The 19,861-nt window shown below is 40.1% G+C and overlaps 1 protein-coding gene across 5 annotated transcripts in view; it reads left to right on the top strand.

The window, feature by feature from the left end:
* Window positions 1–19,861, top strand: part of mllt10 (MLLT10 histone lysine methyltransferase DOT1L cofactor) — a 108,189-nt gene that overhangs the window by 32,909 nt on the left and 55,419 nt on the right. For all 5 annotated transcript variants that reach the window (XM_069191031.1, XM_069191034.1, XM_069191032.1 and 2 more), the window contains 4 exons: window positions 704–758; window positions 11,775–11,884; window positions 16,465–16,568; window positions 16,816–16,909. In XM_069191031.1, the coding sequence (XP_069047132.1) occupies window positions 704–758; window positions 11,775–11,884; window positions 16,465–16,568; window positions 16,816–16,909 (363 nt within the window). The remainder of the gene's footprint in view (window positions 1–703; window positions 759–11,774; window positions 11,885–16,464; window positions 16,569–16,815; window positions 16,910–19,861) is intronic.

Below are 19,861 nucleotides of genomic sequence, written 5' to 3'. Positions count from 1 at the left end.
CCATCTGCCCTTTGTTTTTCCTGTCAGACAGCTTTGTCTTCAAGTAAAAGTTAACATTTAATAATAATTCCTTACACTTATATAGCGCTTTTCTGGACACTCCACTCAAAGCGCTTCACAGGCAATGGGGATTCCCCTCCACCACCACCAGTCTAGCCCCCACCTGGATGATGCGATGGCAGCCACAGTGCACCAGTACGCTCAACACACATCAGCTATTGGTGGGGAGGAGAACAGAGTGAGGAAGCCAAGATGGGGATTATTAGGAGACCATGATCGGTAAAGGCCAATGGGAAATTTGGCCGGGACACCAGGGTTACACCCCTTCACTGAGGGGTGAGGGGCAACATTTCACAAAATTGCCACATTTCGCTGCTGAGGTCTTCTGGTCTGTTTGAACTTTATCTTGTTTTCGATGGAATTTGCTTTTAAGTTCTGTTGTTACTGAACATGACAAGTCGCTTCTGCTTTTCGAGCTCCGGCCCAGCAGTTGTTCCACCTAGAAAAAATCTTGGAGCACGAAAGCCGAAGCTCAGTGTCCCTTGCAGGTTTTAATTGCCTCTGTTTTTCATCCCTTAATGCTGGAAGAGTGCAATACGCGAGGTACCGCAAACTAGGCAGTGGAAGGTTTTTTCAGATGTGTTTGATATGCAAAGCATTTTCCAAGACTGGGATCATAATGCCTTGGCTCTCTTCATTTCAGAGGTGTGAACTCTGTCCCCATAAGGATGGTGCCCTCAAGAGGACCGACAATGGAGGTAGGTAGTGTTGCTTATCCATCCATTTTCTTCCGACTTGATCCAATACAGGGGCGCGGGGGGAACCAGATCTTGGGAAGCGGTAGATGTAAGGTAGGAGGAGGAGTCTAGCAGAGGAGTCTATTGCCATATGTACATGTACTGTGGAATTCTTCTTTGCGCTGATCTCTCGGGACATGCACAGTACAGCAGACGACACCACACCATGGAGACAGTACATTACCAACATAATAAATAATAACAACCACATGATAACGACCATAATAAATCATTACAACCAGAACAATAAATATGTAGTAGTAACAGCAGTTAGCTGTTAAGGATGCACGTAGAAGCTGTTTTTTAAGCCCAGTGTCCATACTTTAATAGCGCAGTGCCACTTGCCAGAGCACAGCGGGGAGAACAGTCTGTGGCCGGGCAGGTTGGGATTCTGCTTTATTGCAACAGCGGATGGTGTGAATCTCGTTGATGGATGGATGGCAAATCACGTTCTATAATCCTTTGCCACAACCCTTTGTAGTGCATCTTCCTCGTGCAAAGGCAGGAGGCACCCCGAACCGGGACGTAGAGCACACCCAGACACAAGACACTTTCGCAAAAGGGCCAGTTTTCCCAAAAAAGCCACCAGTATGTCTTTGGACTGTGGAAGGAAACCGGAACACCCGGAGGATACCCATGCAAACCCAGGGAGAACATGCAAACTCCACACTGCAGTCCAAGAATTGAATTCAGGTCACCAGCACTGGGGGACAGCAACACTGATCGCTACACCACTGTGCTGCCTTTCAGTGTCTTTTTTCATCGGTCTGAAAACAGGAGTCCAACCTCTTTCAGGACAGTGGAACTTGCTTAACTGAAGTGCATGTCCTGATATTTCTGAGTACTTAAATAATTAAAAGAGGTTGTATTTTGGAATCTCTATTCTTCAGATAAAAGTATTTTCTCTGTAGATCTGTGTAGTAAGAAAGGGTGTAAAACTGCAGTTTTACTGTTCAAGTAAAACAAGAAAACAAGCTGTCTTTAATTGAAATGCTGAGTGCATTTGAGTTGATGTTTTAACAGAATGTCACCTTCAACAATAAATAATTACATTTTATATAGCAAATTTGATTGAGTTGAAATGTACCAAAAAGGTTTTAAACTGTAGTTAAAAATAATTAAGTGGAATGCTTAAATGAAATGCACTTAAGAGCAGTGGGTTTTGATTTTATTTTATTAACAAAGGTATTTAGCCTTAGCCAGTTACTTTGTTGCAGTCTTATAATATTATGTTAGTACTTGAGAAGTTATCATTTGTGTACACTTGAGCTCCCTGGTAGACTGTATGAAATCTGTTATGGAAAGCTGTTTTTTCCTTAATGGTAGCAGGGGGCAGGCCTAAATGTAAAAATATTAGCAGGACAGTATTAACTCCTGTCATTCTAGGGAAAAACAGGATCAACAAAATGTTTTTATTTTAAGAACTTAATTTACTCAACAGGAAAACTTTCGGAACTAAGTTCGCAATTCTGCACTACGATATTTTAACAAGTTCTCAACCCAGGTTACTTGAAAGTCATGAAAGTTGAGTATTTCCTCTCTTAAAAGATGTACAAATATACAGCACAAGTGTCCTCTTTACTTCCAGAAGAAGTCTGTAACACTGGTTTTCAGGTACCTTTTGACTTAGTATTGAGATTAAATAATAAATGAATCCAGTAGTTTCTGCATTTCTATTTTACACTGCAGTTCTATTGGACCTGTGCCGTCATAGTTATAACTATTTCATCTATATCAGTAGCAGAAATATCATTTAAGGTTTTGTGATGTTTTAATAATGTCAGGAATAATGCATTAGTCCCTGAAATAGGACGTCCTTAGGTCTGTCCTAGTTGTATAACGCCACGGGTGCAGGGCTGAGCTGACATACAGAACTGTACATAGGATGTGGCCATGATAGCAGCTGAGCTTACTGCCAGGGAAACATCTGCTTGTTTTATTTGTTTTCCCTTAACTTGACCCGCACTGTGACACAGTCAGCCCTGTCTCAGATTGTTGTTGCTTTTTGCTAATGAATTTTATGGTGGGGAGGGAGGGCAGCATACTCATGTGAGCGCTAAAACCCTCTTTTAGAATGCCCTACTTTCACAGCTGGGTGGGACTGAAGCATAGGGTTGAGGAGTGTCATCTTCCCACCCCTCAACAGTTCAGCAAGAGGTCAGTGCAGTTGGGAGCTCAGGGGGATCTCTGTAACACCACTGCATGAGTAAATCACAGCTGTGGAGAAGGGTTTTCTTGTTTGTTTTTGACCATTATATTGACTCCTTTGTAGCCCTGTTTATTAACTTGCCACATTTCCTAATGTGCTGTTTCTGGTAGGACTTTTTTTTTTTACCGTGTCAAAGATTGTAATCATCTTTAAATTGCTGCTTACATGATCATGGGACATAGGGATAAGTCCGGAGGCTGTTTCACACCATTTACGGCTCACGAAATATGGGTAAGGAGAGCACAGAAATACCAAAGTATGTCTGTACGTTTTGTGTGTATTTGAGTTGACACAGGTGGGGCTCTGTTTTTTGCATGCTAACTTTATTTTCCAGACCCCAGATGCCTTCAAAAATCTTGGCTGGAGGAGAGGAAATTAAGTGGCCCCTTATAATAAGTGTGTTGTTGTTTTGAGAGGTTTTCTTGAAACCGAATAATGAAAACCATGTTTGATTCTGGACTGTGTTGGTTTTTTTTTAATATCCCTTATGATCCCGTTTTTAATTATGCTAATATATCTGTCTTATGTATGTGCTACATATGTTTTTTAGCTTGCTGTACATTAAACCTCTGTGGTAAAACCACTAACATTTGTTTTCAGCAAAGATTTACAAATGGTTTGATTCAGTCAATTAATCAATCAATCAAAGTTTATTTGTCAAGTGCACAACAATAGTGTGCAGCAGGAGTTGCTGGCAATGAAATATCTTTTCTACGAGCTCACCAGGTGGGGGTAAGAAAATTAAGGTTATAAAATAAGGTTCCATAATAATAGATAATAATGTAATAAAAATTGAATAAGATAAACTCAGACAAAACTATATATAATATAGCTACTGCATGTCCATGGTGTATGCAGTATATTATGTTCAAATAGTGCAGTATGCCTAATACAATGAAAACTGTGTGTCCATGTAGTCATTACAGGTGGTTTGCTGAAGGAGCTGCAGGTTGGCTATTTAGCAGTCTTATCGCCTGGAGGTAGAAGCGGTTCCGTAATCTGTTGGACTTGGACCGAATGCTTCGGTACCGTTTACTGGATGGTAGGAGAGAAAACCGCTTGTGACTGGGATGACTGGGGTCCTTGAGAATCATCTAGCCGTGTAGATATCCTGGTTGTTTGGTAGCTCACAGCCAAACATCCAGGATATCTGGGGTGCCCCTGCACACTTAACACGCAAAGTTATTATCTGAAGCAACGGTAGGCTAATATTAAGCTATTTGAGCTCTGTTTTTGTGAGCTGAAGATGAGCCAAAGGTGAGGAAAGAAGAAGATTTTGTGGCGTTTTCTGTGCTGTTTTGTCACTACTTTTCCTGAGACTAATTTGCATTTGCCGTTTTTGTGATTTAAGCAGATCAGTGAAGTGTCACAACTTTGTTGTGAAGTAATTATAGAAGCAGCATATGCACGGTATTGGTTTGTTTTTAATGTGAAATAGTGTCTAATGCTATGTCGTTGACTTGGAATGATGTGACTGGTTGCTTGACAGCCACTTTTATTGTGCCAAACCGCAATAAATTTCTTCATGTCAAAATAGGCAGTAATAGAATTAGTCTGAAATTTGTGGTGAGCGCTCGCACAGTTAACTAAATCAAAGCGTTTGGCTTGGCAAGCAAAGCTTCTCCTGTTGGCGGACTTCAGCTGGACCTCAACTTTCAGTCAGTGCCATACGCAAGACCCTGAAGGAAGTCCGGGAAACTGGTACTGTTGACAATAAAAATTGTCTAGGAAGAAAACTCAAGCGATCCCAAAATGATGTGAAATTCCTCTGGCCAACTTGTGATGAGCGGTGATCCAGTACAGATCTTGCAACTCGCCTTCCTGCACGTGTGAGTGTCAAAATTTTGTTTTAGGACAGCAAAAGACCCAAAACTCCGACTTCAAACATTGTGCTAAATATTTGTCAGTTAAGTTTCACTTCTGCATTTCAGCAGACTGCTTAAATAATTTGAACCACTTATAACACAATTTTGAAACGCATTTACTCAGAGGAATACTTTCATTTTTTTAACTGCTTTTTTTTATTCAGCTTACTGTATATTTGAACTTTTAACATGTTGCAGAGCAAGAGGTCCATGTTTTAATGCATCTGTACAGCGGTAGAATTTCAGTTTTTAAACCGCAGTAGATGTGTAATGTAGAGTTCAGTGGAGCTACTTAGTGTGTCTCATCCAAGAGAATCCCACGGCGTTTTACACCTAGGAGGGGATATCGTTCAAGCACCGCTGAGGTGCAGCAGTACCACTTCACAGAATATCGGGTGGAGAAGTGAGACATTACTTCACTGGTTGCATTAAGGGAGACTTATGCTTAAGCCAAATGTGCCAGCACAGAGTACAATTTGGCCTGGTTAACACCCCTGTTCTTTAGCAACAGTGCCATGGGATCTTTAATGGCAAGTAGTCAGGATCTTGGTTTAATCTCTCATCCAAAGGGTGACGTGTCCTACAGCACAGTGTTTTGCTATACTGATTTGCTGTATGTAATTCATTTTCAGAAGCACCATTTAAAATTCATGTTTGTGTCCAGTAAAAATCACAAAGTCACTCATCTTATTTTAAAGTTGTCTCTTACCTTCCAAGGTAAATGCATGGATGAATAAAAATTCCTTACACTCATATAGCGCTTTTCTGGACCCTTCACTCAAAGCGCTTTATGGGTTTGATAGGGGACTCCCAGCAACACCTGAATGATCCGACAGCAGCCAGAGTGCACCAGTACATTCGCCACACACCAACTGTCAGTGGGGAGGAGAATAGAGTGATGAAGCCAGTTCATAGATGGGGATTATTAGGAGGCCACGATTGATAAGGACCAATGGGAAATTTGGCCAGGACGCTGGGGTTACACCCCTATTCTTTACGAGAAACGGCCTGGGATTTTTAATGACCACAGAGAGTCAGGACCTTGGTTTTTACGTCTCATCCGAAGGATGGTGCCCGTTTACAGTATAGTGTCCCCGTCTCTATACTGGAGCATTAGGATCCACACAGACCGCAGGGTGAGCGCCCCCTACTGGTCCCACTAACACCTCTTCCAGCAGCAACCTTAGCTTTCTCAGGAGGTCTCCCATCCAGGTACTGACCAGGCTCACACCTGCTGAATCTCGGTGGGTTCCCAGTTGTGAGTTGCAGGGTGATGTGGCTGCTGGCAAATAGTTTCCAGGCTGTTTGCCAAAGATTGCTGGCAAACTTAAATAGTCCGACAGCAGATTCAAGTTGCGCATTTCTCTTATTTATTTTGCAACACCTGTCTTTCACTGTATTCTACCAAAAACATATTTGGGAAAAGAATGGCCCTGTAATTTACCGCATATGTTAAATTTTCAAGAGCGTGGTGTTCCCTGTAACTGAATGAACGGCTTGTAAGTAGCCATATAAATGTGATTTAAGACTTTTGGGTGAATGGTCTCATTTTTTTGTACCTTCTCTGCTTTATAACCTTATTTCTCATTCATCCTTAAAAGCTTTGTCAATGAGAGTATGTTATTTGGAAAATGTTTTCATAATTATCTTGGATTTATGTGGTTACATTAGAAGCTGTCCTTTCTTGGATTACAACCAACCTGAATTCGCTCAGACAGAGCTGGAAAGCTGGAAAGATTTCTTTTAATCTGCCCCTGTTGATGCCAGTGTCTTCAGGGGGGGAAAAGAGCGATTCATGTTCAGGGCCTGACTTTGAATCAGGCCCTGAACAATCTTCATTGCTATTTCAGAGTTAATTCCATGCATTTAGCACTGTTTGGGAATGGTGTTTTTCAAACTTGTGAATCTGTGCAAAGTGCTACTGAAGTTCAAACCACAAACGCTATAGAGAAGGCAAATAATATAGCATTCTGTAAAATTGGCTTAGATCAAAAACTGTTTCCACCCAACAGAATTCCAAACTTTTGAACTTAACCAATAGCAATTTAATAACGTATTTGGCTGCCATTTTTGTCCCTAGCAACTTCCAGTTGTGCACATTTAGAGAGGTAGGCACGTTACTGAATCTGAATCACTGTACACAAGGAGATGGTGGAAGAATCACATTTGGGATTTGAACACAGAAACTACCAGTGGACCAGGAAGTCATGTCATGGAAGTTCTAACCATTACTTCCCAGTGCCCCAGTTCAACAAACTTATATAACAAGATATATTGGGAAATATCTTCAGTGACTTTATTAGTAATAGTATGTTCAAAGTTGGAAAATTAAGTGGAAGCAAAATCTTCATTGCTATTTCAGCATTTACATTATTTAATGTATTTAGGAGTGTGCATGAAAAAGTTACAAATCCTTTGCAGGTAGTGAGCGATTGGTACACTTCTTTCTTGCAAGAAAGAGTAAGCTAATCAACTTAAAACTAAAATGTATGCACATTTAAATTAAATTAGTTGAATTGCAAATGGGCTAAAATGATTCATATCAAATATGTGAAAGCTGTTGTTTGTTGGTTTAATTGTACCGATTGTTAGAAGAATTGGACCTTAGCTGGACAGGTGTTAAAAGGGATAGCGGTACTTTGCCAAAGTAATTTGAGGTGTTTCAGTTCAGTGTTTGTAGAAGATTTGCTCTTTATTTTAAACTTCATTTTAAAGGGTGTCGGAAGCCCACTTTTGAAAGTATGGTCGACACATTAAAGACTTGACATTGTTTCTTTCTTAAGTGTTGGTTCTACTTTCTCGACAATCTATCATTGGAAGGCAACTACTGAGATTGTTTTTTTTCTAATCTGCTGCCAAAATAGGAGTACTGGCTGGAAAATCAGTAAACCGTCTGGCAGATAGTCAGACATGCTGTTTTTCTGTGCTGGTGGTCGGTGTCGGATTCTTACAGAGGTTTCTCGCTGTCCGCCAATTTGGCGATAAGCCAGCGAATGGCGGAGTCTTGTTTTGTGTTCAATTTTTAAAGCTTGACTGGGGATCTCCTCACGCTCTTGAAGTCTTGGCGCGAAGCTAAAGTAAAAGTCAGCTTGCCCCCCTCTGTCTTTTAGTATCTGATTTTGCAGTGAATAGTGATTTTTTTTTCTTCTGTTGCGGTTTGTGCCAGTGCGATTTCAGAATTGTTGCCGGTTTATGGCAAACAAATGAAGTCTTGTTCGATCTGCCTGGACATGACGGCGAGGCCTGCACTGAGCAACAAGTTCTATTTTGTAAGGTAACAGAATGGTGAGAGTAAAACAAATACCTTTCTTTCAACTTATTTGGTCAGAGCTCAGTTTTATCACTCAATACACTTGCACGCCAGGACGAGTAAGCTTTCAGCCTGGTGGAGAACCATGCAAGCTTGCTTTTGAGAACGCTAGAACAGTTGAATTGAATTAACTAGATGACGACATAAGGCTGTTTGTGTATTTATTCACGAGTACGTGCATTGTCAACAAGTTGCTGTAACCATTCATGTGACATTCAGACTCTCTGATCTGTCAGATTCTCACAGAGGTTTCTCGCTGTCGGAGAGGCTCAGAGAGGCCATCGTTTTCAAGGCAAGCTGATTAATACATGCCGCCAATAAAGCAGGCTTAAAACAACTTTAAAAACGGCAATTGGAAAAATGGATGAACCCCTCAATCGTGTTTGTGTAGTCTTTCCCTTGTAATATAAATTTGTTGTCATGTCAGATTTAACGTTGGGATGCTGGTCATACAAGATTGTTTAACATCTCTGCTACCGAGACGTCAGTGAGGGTTTTTTTTGTTTTATCCACTGTTAACTTCAGCCCTGTCCGGTTTTGATCTGGTTCCCGTCTGGATCTTTTCAGGCATCTTGGTGACTCGGCCGATTTTCTCCCATCAGCGTCTCGTCTAGCGCCGTCATACTTTTACTCGGTTAACCAAGCATTTAATTGCTGAAAGCAATTGCTCCGCAGTACGGTGCAAATATCTGCAGTAGAGCTTTGTTCAGGTCTTACACCACTGACCAGGGGCCAGGCAGATAAGGTTGTTAGTAGGCGCACCATTAAAAAGGTACAAATGACTGATTCTGCCCCAGAGAGACGCAGCTTTTTTTCTACAGTCGTAAGTGATGGCTTTGTTATTGATGTCTATGGAAATGTAAATTGGGTAATCCTAATTGGTAGGTAAAAACGGCTTTTACAGAAACTGAGGGGACATAAGTGATGCAGTATGTTTACACAGTAGCGGATTAAATTAATGCATCACTATAATAAGATCTGCATCTCCAGCTAGAGTGGGCCGGCATGATGCATCCATCAAGGATTCCTGAAATGTTAAAGAGCACACCCACATCTTTAGGATAAGGGCTAGGTAAGTTCATGCCCACCTCAAAGTGGTTTTCAGTGTATGGAGAAACAAAGTTTTGGTTTTTTTGCTTGACAGAAGGGTTCTTGAATGAAATGCATTGCCAACATATTTACACACCACCGTAAGAAAATGATTCTCAAGTACAAAGTCCTTGATCTGAGAGCTGCTCGTTCTGTCGTCCGTGTCTGTGCTGATTGAGACGTTTGTGTACTGGATATGTTTTCTTGATCTGTTCCCCTGTTTAGATTCTGTATGCCAAAAAGTTTCACATTTCATATGCATTGTGCTGGTAATTTTTTAGAAATATAGCAATGGCTCAATTGGAGATTTTAGGCTCCTAAGACTTCCCCTGGGGCAGCTGTAAAAAAAGAACTTATGACAATAATTCCAATGAAAATTGCTTAATGAGTAAGGCAAGTCCTTACTTCTAGCTAGCTTTAGGCTAACGTTGGCTTTGTGAATAGCAGGATAGCATAGCAGGGTACAGTCTTTCTGCCAGGAAGCCTGCAGTCTGAAGGAAGGACACAATTTTTGAGTGCCATGCAGTACAGCATCCCCCCGCCTGCCACTCTGCATTCACACAGGTACATAGCGCCCGCTCGGTGCATATGTGAAGTTTGAGCCCACCTTCTCCTTTTGTTTGCCTTTACCTTTTCAATTCTGGCTACTCTATGACCGAGAGGGGAGGACATTTTTAATGGGCGACCAGTATCCCAGTCACAAGCACCCGTTTAGGAACTGACAAAACAAAATCTCAGATCCCCTGTGGGGTTTGCAACAAAGCACCTACGCGACACTGCAAACCGTGCTGCAGCTTTTCCTTTGTGGCCAAAGGTTCTAATGCTAACTGTTACATCTGAAGCAAACGCAAAATAGTGCATCACTCGGACATCACTATCCCTACTGTCATGCATAGTTCTGCTTCTCATCAGCAGGTTGAATGGGTACATAGAGCAAAGTTCTGGCAAATCTTGGAGGAAAATCTGCTTTAGGTCTAGAATGAGGACAAAAATTAGCCTTTTAGCAGAACAGTGATTCAAAGCACAAGGTCCAAGCTAAACTCGAGTGACTTAAGAACAAGTGCTCCAGTCAAAGCCCTCACTTGAATCCTGTTAAGAATCTGTGGGAAGACACAAGCTGCTGTCCTTAAGATATGGGTTATGATATGTCCCAGGGGTTAGAGATAGCTTGACCACATTTGCCCAGCAGAATGGACAGAAAGTGCAGCAAGCTGTTGTGCAAAGTTGACGGAGACTTGCCCAAAAAGACCCGAGTTTCTGCCAAACGTGCTTCCCGGAATATTGAGTTAATGAGTCTGAGTCAACTTTTAATTTTTTATTTAAAGTGTCTGGCTACTTTTGCAAAGCACAATAAATCGTGAAAGCTTTTTAAGATGTTTCCATTGTGTTGTGGTGAAATGAGCTTTTTCAGGAATGTTTTTAAAATGCTAATGTACCAGTGCAGTGGGTTAAATCTGGGTAAAGAGTAAGGACAGAATGCTTTATCATCTTTGTTTGCCGTTGACTTAATGTCACACACCGATTGTGTTAACCGTCACAGTGGTTTTTTGTCTCAGCATTGAAATTGTATTAAAAACTCAGCAAAAGGAAGGAAACCATATTTTTATGGCGCAGGATGGTATGCAACTTGTTACGGTGACACCACATGGTCTGTACTTTTGAAAACAATACTTCAGTGTTTAGTTCCGTTGCTGTAATTCTAAGCCTTGTCATATAAATTGTATTCCCAATGTATTTATTGTAGGGAAGGGCAGTGGTTAGCGTTGCTGCCTCGCAGTGCTGGGGCCCTGGGTCCAAATTCTGGGGTGCTATCTGTGTGGAGTTTGCATGTTTTCCACATGTTCCCATGGGTTTCCTCTGGGTATTCCAGGTTTTCCTCCACAGTCCCAAAATATACTGGTAGGTTACCAAGCTTCTAGGAAAAATTGTCCCTGGTGTGAGTGTGTGTCTGGGTTTGTGTCTGTGTGTGTTACCCGGTGATGGACTGGCGTCCTGCCTTGCGCCTGTTGCTCGCTGGGATAGGCTTCGGCATCCCCACAACCCTGAATTTGATAAAGTGGCTCGAAGATGGATAGATGTATTTATTGGAATAAAAATACTTTCTTGTTGTTCTAGAAATTTAGTAGTTTTTTTTGGGCTGATATGTGCTGCAGCAACACACTACACAATCGCATTCAGAACTAAGCAGCTTAAATTCAAAAAGGTTGAGGTTTTGATGGGAATGAAGATTAACATAAATTCTCAGCCATGGCTCTTCTTTTTGTCTGTGGCAGCTCAGGAAATAGTTTTTTAGGCGTCCCTGCCACATCTGGGCTGTGGTTTCAAAAGAGGTTTAGTTTCTAGCGCGGTTCGTCCACATTTCATGTGCAATAACACAACAGCTGCTTGTTTTGCCCTTTTGGTTTCTTTAAAAAAAAACAACAAAGCATATTTGGCTTCAGTTTGAATTTTGCAGAGTAGTTTAACAATGAATAATGGTTTAAATGTGACTCTTTTCTCTGCAGGTTGGGCCCATGTTGTTTGTGCATTATACATTCCTGAAGTGGAGTTCGCAAACGTTTCCACCATGGAGCCTATTGTGTTGCAGTCTGTTCCCCACGAGCGATACAACAAGGTAAATCTCGCAACACCTTAATCCAAGAGGAGGCTTTGAACTACTACTCTTTGTACCTGTTAAAATAGTCATCAATTTTAGTGGTAGTTTATTCATCTGCTTTTGTTTTATGACTTTGTTTCTGTTGGTCTTTTATTGTAATAGCTTAAGTTTGAATTGCTGTGGTCCAGTCTGGGAGCTCCTGAGTGGCACAAGCAGAATAGTCATTCACTCAGAACCCAGGTTGAACCATCCTGTCAAGACACTGCTAGTTCATGCCTGAGACAGACCGCTAGCTGAGTGTGACTAGAGTTCTCCAAGTGGTGGCACACAACAGTGTTGTGACCACCTTGTATCCTTTTATCAGACCTAGGAAGCCAATTAAAGTTGGTTCTGGTTTTGTACTGGGATGGGACACCTCTAAGGACAGCAGCAAACCATGTGTGAAAGGTATTGGTATGCACACAGATGATCCTCTTCTGTCTGGACCAGAATTTTCAAAAGCAAGTGTCCCGTTATTGTACTCAGGGCAATACTATACATCAGATTAGGCATTGACTGGGGTCTGTTAACGATTCCAGGGTCCACGTTCATAAGAGTGGAAATGTTAACCTCTTAGTCCTGGATAGATTCCTCTTTAAGCTTGTTATCTATGCAATACTTTTCATTTAATTTAGCTGAAGCAATTTCTACACCTGATCTTGCGTCTAGTAAAGCTGTAGGTTTGTAATGGCTGCCACTTTGCCTAGTTTTGTGCTTGTTTTGTGCTCTTGAAAATGTGAAGTATTTTTTGTAGCAAACTAATATATTTTACTAATCTATCATATGTCTTACTCATTTAATATCTTTTATTTATGTAGACGATATATATATCAAGTACATATGAATGCATTAGCAGATATGTCGAAACGTTTACAAGTTAGTAAAAATATACTTTATACGAGAGACCTGAATCTCCTTATGTGTAGGGAAATGGGTTTGAGGGAAAGGATGGTGACAACAGTCATCTTCTGTTTAGGAAAGGAGACAGTTGGTCTCTCTAGTTGTGAAGAGCAGCACTGTGTGGAGAACACTGGGGTCAGCAGATCAGCCATCATGTTAAACACATGTATTTCATCCTGGTTTGATAATAAAGGAATAAATACAGTTGTTAGTAGGAGTTAACCAATTAAGATTTAACAGTCTTGTCGGATTACCTGACCATATTGTCCGATACTGAAGCAGATATCTGATATTTAGTATTATTGCAAGTAAGGTACTTTAAATTTCTGAAATAAAATTCAAACCACAGGTAATAATGACTACTGGAGTTCTAATTGTATCGATAGAAAAACCTAAAGTTCAAAAAGAATGTATCTAACCAGCAAAGTAAAACTGTAATGTTTAATTTAAACTTTTATTAATTTAAGACTGAAACTGTTCACATGTAAACAGCATTATTAACTTCACCACAAAAAAGTCTACACAAAAACTGTGCTACATTTTATTGCAAGCTTCTTCCTAACAAATTTGCCACTAGAAAGCAGCTTTCGGCTTCAAAAAACAATACCAGCATGCCCACAAGCAGTACAGATTAAGACAGAAAGTACTATGGAAAGAAATTGAAGTGGCATGTTTTGCCGTAGTAATCATTTTCATAATATTAATAAGTGAACCAGAACAGTTCTGGCAAACGCAATGCAGGACATAAAGCTTCCGTGCATGTTGGACTGACGAGGCTCCGGACAAGACAAGACAAGACTTGGAAAACTACCGATTATCTAGAGCTCTAAATCCTATCCTCTAATTAGATGGGTGGAAATGTCCTCTGACACAAGATCTTCACAGTCATTCCTGTGCTTGTTTTTGCATTTGAAACTTCAGTGTCGTTTCTTCTCTTCTTTCTTTACCCATCTTGAGGATGTTAAATTAAGCGGGATGACGAACCTTGAGGCTATGTATGAAATTTTTGTTGCGGTCTTTACCAGTGTTACTTCCATGCCCAGTTTGTCCAACACGTGGTTTGCGGCACCAATGGTCTTAAATTCCAGACTAGAGATAATTGATCCTGAGATAATTGTGATGTTTTTTCATTGCCCTCCCATTGCTTTTTAAAAACGTCCCCAGTCTTGATTGTGGTCTTTGAAAAAAGATCCGTTGATTTAGTCATAACCACCATCTGCTAGGGCTTTTGGCTGGTACTTTGGTGCCTTCAGCTACCCAGCCATGTCATTGTGGCTGATATACTTTCGAGAAACTGGTGAAGGAGATCCTTGGATCGATTCACTCTTGAGAAAACCCAAATGTTAGATGGGTGAAATGGCCTTCTTTCATTCGGAGTCTTCCAGAATCCGCGACTTACTCTGTATTTTCAAAAGAAAGCACAAATAACCTGAAACTTCTAGCTGTTTTCACCTCAGCTTCTTTCATGGGGGAAAGTCAGACTTTTTTCCCCACTTGTGGATGTTTGTCGTCTAGTACCTGTCATGTAGCGCACGAGACATAACACTCCAGGTCCAGTGTTTGGGTTGTACTGGGTTGAAGCCTGTTTTGTGTGTATGTGTAACTTTACGTAAATGCATTCATGCAAATACATCATGAACACGAAATGATAATTAATACTTTCAAGTGCCGAAAAGCAAATTATTTTCTTCTTCCCCTGGTGAATGAGTGGAATAGTTATTCTACATAATTAGTGTTGGCCTCTAAAATGTTTTTCCATGTTTTCTAACTTGTACAGCTTTAACGCATAATCTGTCAAATTATCGTAATTTACAAATGATCATGTAAAAGTAAAAACTGAATTGTTGCCCATCCATTTTGTAGGCTTTCCTCTATTATTTATATTAGATGTTAATGGCACACTGCCCGCTACACAATCACTTGTCTTACTCTTTATACCATAAAACATTGTATGCACCAAGAGACAAAAAAATGTTGGAACACATTATCAGCTAGAATGAAATTGTGTGACAGTAATAAAATTATACTTGTATCATTACCAGTCTAGTAGCTAGCCCAAATATCTGTACATCCCCAGCTCTAGAAGTTTTTTATGGATTTGTTTGTGTTACATGAAAATAAGTTATATTGGTGCTCAGTTTATTTAGCACTGGATAGTGAATAATTTATGCTTCAAGCCAAAGAAAGTGTCAGTACGGTCTAGTTCTATATATATGATGTAAATAATGGGATGATGCACCATGCGTTCAGATGAGAAGTTTTCTTGAAGTAGTTTACTTCGCTGTGGTCTCCTGTCGACAAAAAACTGATTTCTCCAACAGTTGTGTTCTACGAGTTTGGATATTTACAATAGATGTCTTAATAGGAAAGAGGGGTTTTATTAAAGCATCACCTGTTCATTCCCCATCCTGTGATTTTCTCCTTAAGAAACTGCACAGTGTTGTTGGAGCCACTACACCAGTTTCCCATTGGTCACAGTGAAGAGATTCTCTGGATAAACCTGTTGTCGTCATGGAGGAGATCTATAAGTCTGGAATGGGCTCAGTCTCCCCTTCATAACTCTCCCGTGGTTATCCACATGCCTATAGCTATTGCAGTCTGTACTTGGCACCTGCTGTTTAGCTTTTGATTGTTTAGGTTTTGGGTTAGTGTTTGCGGTAGGATTGTGTGCAGCGATATGTAGCTACCACAGTATCTCCAAATACTCCATAGAATTTCTTAAGTGGGTGACTGTAGAACAATGTGATAATGTCCCATAGGGGCTAGAAGGAGTGGTCCTTAACACTTGGTTTGTTCTTTTTTAGCACATCCCTAAATATCCTGTTGTTTGAGAGATTCTCAAGGTGGCAATATCAACATTTCATTAGGGATCAATGGGAATCTATATATCAGAACATTAGATTGAAATAATACTTGTGTGTTGTGTTGTACATAATACAGAAAATACAGGTATCAAGCACATCAAAAGTAAGAAATAATCAAAGCTGTAAGAAATGTGGAGCATTGTAACCACTGGTATGGTCTTGCAGTTGAGAAGAAATGTTTAGAAAATACTTTTGCAAAAGTGGCACCCTTGCTTTCTCCTTTATGCCATGTACAGAATTGTGCAGTTACTGCTACTTAACAGCCACCAGCGCTATATAAATGGAAGAAAGTATTGACTTATTCTAATTATTACTGTCTAAAAGTGTATTTGTGTGGTTAAAAATTTGGGGAAGTATGTTCTGGCTTGTTCTATCTTAAATGTAACGTGCTTGTATCAGAATGCACAAAAAGTCTGACTAAATTTTACTTGGGAGAGTTTTTCATTTGTTTCTGATATTAGCCATAAGTGTTTTGCAAAATGTTAATCTCACGCTTGAATTGCTTTTGAATTCTTTCCAATGTAGAGGCAAAGCATTTGGACTGCTTATAGCTAAAACAGTTGTGTTATAACCAAATTAAAACGGCATGCATTTTACAGATAAGACAATCGTGTAACTTCTTATGCCTAGCCACAGACATTATATTCGATTTTTTTCAGCTGCTATAGTAGATGGAAAAATTTAAGGGGTTTAAGATCTCCGGAGGCTCTCCGGCTTGATTTTAAACCGACTGGGATGTGTGATGCTTATTTCTGACGGGGGTTAATTTTAACTTTTTCTCCTTTTGTTTTTTAGACATGCTACATTTGTGAAGAACAGGGGAGAGAAAGCAAAGCTGCAACAGGAGCATGTATGAATTGCAACAAACATGGGTGTAGACAGGCTTTTCATGTAACATGGTGAGTCGAAAATCCGTTTCCCACTAATACAATGAGGAATCATTACATTGTGGTGGTGGGTGTTCGGTGTTGAATTAAATATTGAGCGGTTTAAACATGGTTCTGTTTATGTTCTGAAATTCCAGAACAAACATTAAAAAAATTAAAACATTAAAAAATAACTTAGCTGTTTTAGCTCTACGGTATCTGCCTTTTTTACTGTGCTTTTTTTGCCTCTGATAATTCTAAGTTTCTTTCTCAATTTTAGCGCACAGTTTGCTGGGCTGCTTTGTGAGGAACAAGGCTCAGATGCAGACAATGTGAAGTACTGTGGCTACTGCAAGTACCATTACAGCAAACTGGTAAGAACCTCTAGTTTTGTAAACTGCCCCAATCACGGGGCCCTGCTATTTTATGATACTGCGACAGAAATTGTGAGGTGAAATTGAATAAACTGTGAAAAATGTAGGCTGTCTTTTTATCAACAGCCTTTGCTGAGGAGCATATTTTTTTATTTGTGCTGCATTTGGCTGCCTTTTTGAGCAAATATGGTTGTATATGAAGAAAGAAAACTTAGCGTTGGGGCTGTGGAGCCTCTTCGGGTGTAAGATGTCAGTAGGAAGGTGGTGTAACATAAGGAGAGATTATGTAGCCCACAGAAGTAAGTGAAGCACCAGGGCTTTGACAAGAAGCAGCATTTAATTTAATTAAAAATCTAATTTGTTCAGATTTTGATGAAATTTGTCAAAGATTGACAGAACCCACGTGTTCTCTTTGTGTCTGTATGAAAACATTTTTAGACGAAAAGGGCTGTTGTGGGGGAGGTCTCATCACAGTGGAGGACCCATGTGTAGGGACGAAAATCAAGTGATCAGATTTAGGAAATGAAATAAGGGAGGACTGCTTCTAAACCTAAACATGGAATTGCTTGACCCTGTGTATTGTTGCTGTGTATCATCAGAGGCGTCTTGTTTGTTCATGACTACCAGCAGATTTAATAAGCAGGTGTCTTGAGTTTACATTTTTCATAACAGTGAATTTTTATTTTCGTGCATTTCAACAAACTAAAGCGCTGGGTGAGTAAAATTCCTTCAGCTGAAATATTGAATATGTTTATCATTTTGCGCTGCTGATGTAGATTCCAACTGAGGTAGAGAGAATGTGATTTTAGGCTCCGGTGCTTTTACTGATTGCTAACATTATTCGTTAGTTTTGATGACTAACTTGTAACTGGCTATGCACATGTCAAATGTCTGAGATTCCAGCTGGCCTTCAGTGCTCATCGTACCCATTTAGCCTTTTACATTGCAGGAAGCCTGTTTCGCTATGAGCAATGCCACGTCACCCTAAATTTCTTTGCCTTTGCGGATGTTAAAACGATTATTTGAGGCGGTTACGCTACTTGCAAGCCTTGCTCGTTTTCTGGAAAGACTATTTTAATTCATTTCTAAGAAGCACGGGCGAGTTTCTTCAATTAAAGTGGATTCCCAATAACTTTGGGAAATTTGTCTGCGGTCCAGTTGAAAGGGGTTTGGATTTTTCCCGGCCTTTTGACATCTAGCTGTATCTGCTTACAGATATTCTTGTATTAGGCTGAATTATTGTTCCGGGAATTGCTTTGAATTTCAGTTGTTCTGTGTCTGTCCCCAAAAGGTGTAGTAGGATAAAAAAAAAAGTTGGTAGTAAAATTGTGGATTTGTGCTACATGAAGACATGTTTTGGAAATGGAAAGTCGGATAATAAAATATGAAAATGCCCAAATCTCAAATTAATGTAATTAAAAGAAATTGGGAAGTACATGATTCTCCTGGAGCTTACTTTCTCTGCGTCTGAATCCTTTTGTTCCAGTCATTCTTGTCTAGTCTAGATAGAAATTGATCTTTCAAGAATAGAAATTTATAGAAAGTCTAGATAAATATTGGGGAGGTATTTAGGCTAGGAATATTTCCGAGCATGTATGAAGTTCGTATTTTTAAAACCATTCTTCCATCGCATGGAATGGTCGTCACGCACAGCCCCTTTCAAAGCAATTTAAAAAGTGTATTTTTCTTTAGATAGTGAGTCTTCAAGGATGAAACGCTACCAATTTCCAAACTCAATGAATGCATGAAAATTATAACAAGAACCAACAAAAAATTCTCCACTCCAACATATGATTTCTTGTATTCAAGCATTCTACTTTGGATTAAATTGTACCAGAGCACTTTCGTTGTATTTCCATACCAAAGAAGAGAGGAGAACATGTAAAACTACAGAAAAAATACCTGTTCCTAGGTTTCTGGTTCACGTTTCACTGTGCAGATGACCTTTTTAGCTTGGCTTTACTAAGGGGCCTTTTTCCAGCTATCACTGGAGCAGGGGTCTTCCCAAGACAAAGGGTTCCTTGACTGCACAGCCACCAGGCTGGGCATGGAAAGCTGTCTCTGAATGAGGGGGAAGTGTTGGTCATTTAGATGTAGGTCAGATATTCTGTGCAGTTGCTGCGTGCAGAGCTGGTGGTGGTGGTGGGGATCTGTACATATTTAAACCACAAGATGTTATTCCAATCAAGTGTGCACTTTATTTTTATTAACCAGTTATATGAGTTTAATTGCATACGGTACCCTGCAGTGCAGTCTTAATCAATTGGATTGTGCATTGATTTGGGGGCGATGCCCTTCGGCGTTGTACACTGCCTTTGAAAGTTAAATGAGATTCTGTGAGGAGATTACAACTAGGTCTAGACTGTGCCAGATGTTTTTTTGCTGTACTTCTTCTATATGACTTGGCAGAGGTCAGCTTCTTTGGTGTTCACTGTTGCAAGATGGCTTTTGCTTCAGTGTGCCCGTTGCTTTTTCTTTGGCAGAAGTTTGCAAAGAATGTGTTCCGTACTGCAGAACCTTCTGCTATTTAGCGATAGCAGGTATTCCTGCAGTCATGTAGCCCTTGTGCCTCCAGCGCTACGTCTGCAGGGAAAAGAGGAGAGGAGTGCACTTTTTCTCAAGGTTCATCAGGGGCTGGACATGAACAAAAGCAAGCACATCTGAATGAAAAAGTTCAGGAGAGCGCACCAAAGTAGCTCATTAATTATGCGTCTTCATAGGATTTAGCAGTGTTAGCCATAGATTTTCATCTCTGTACGAGATATCAAGGTGTGTAATCCATCCAATTGTAGTTGTCATGGACATTTAAGTGTTTTTCACTAGTAAGGAAGTGCACTGTAAAATATACACACTTTAGAAGGTGGTAAATACCCATTGCCATGAGTGGCTTTGGCTGATTTTATTAATTATATTTTCTGATTACCTTGAAATCATATTGAGTTATAATAATGT

The sequence above is a fragment of the Lepisosteus oculatus genome, chromosome 6, assembly GCF_040954835.1.
Source record: "Lepisosteus oculatus isolate fLepOcu1 chromosome 6, fLepOcu1.hap2, whole genome shotgun sequence".
NCBI lineage: Eukaryota > Metazoa > Chordata > Actinopteri > Semionotiformes > Lepisosteidae > Lepisosteus > Lepisosteus oculatus.
The sequence above is the reverse complement of the archived record's forward strand: the minus strand, read 5'-3'. Positions and strand labels throughout refer to the sequence as shown.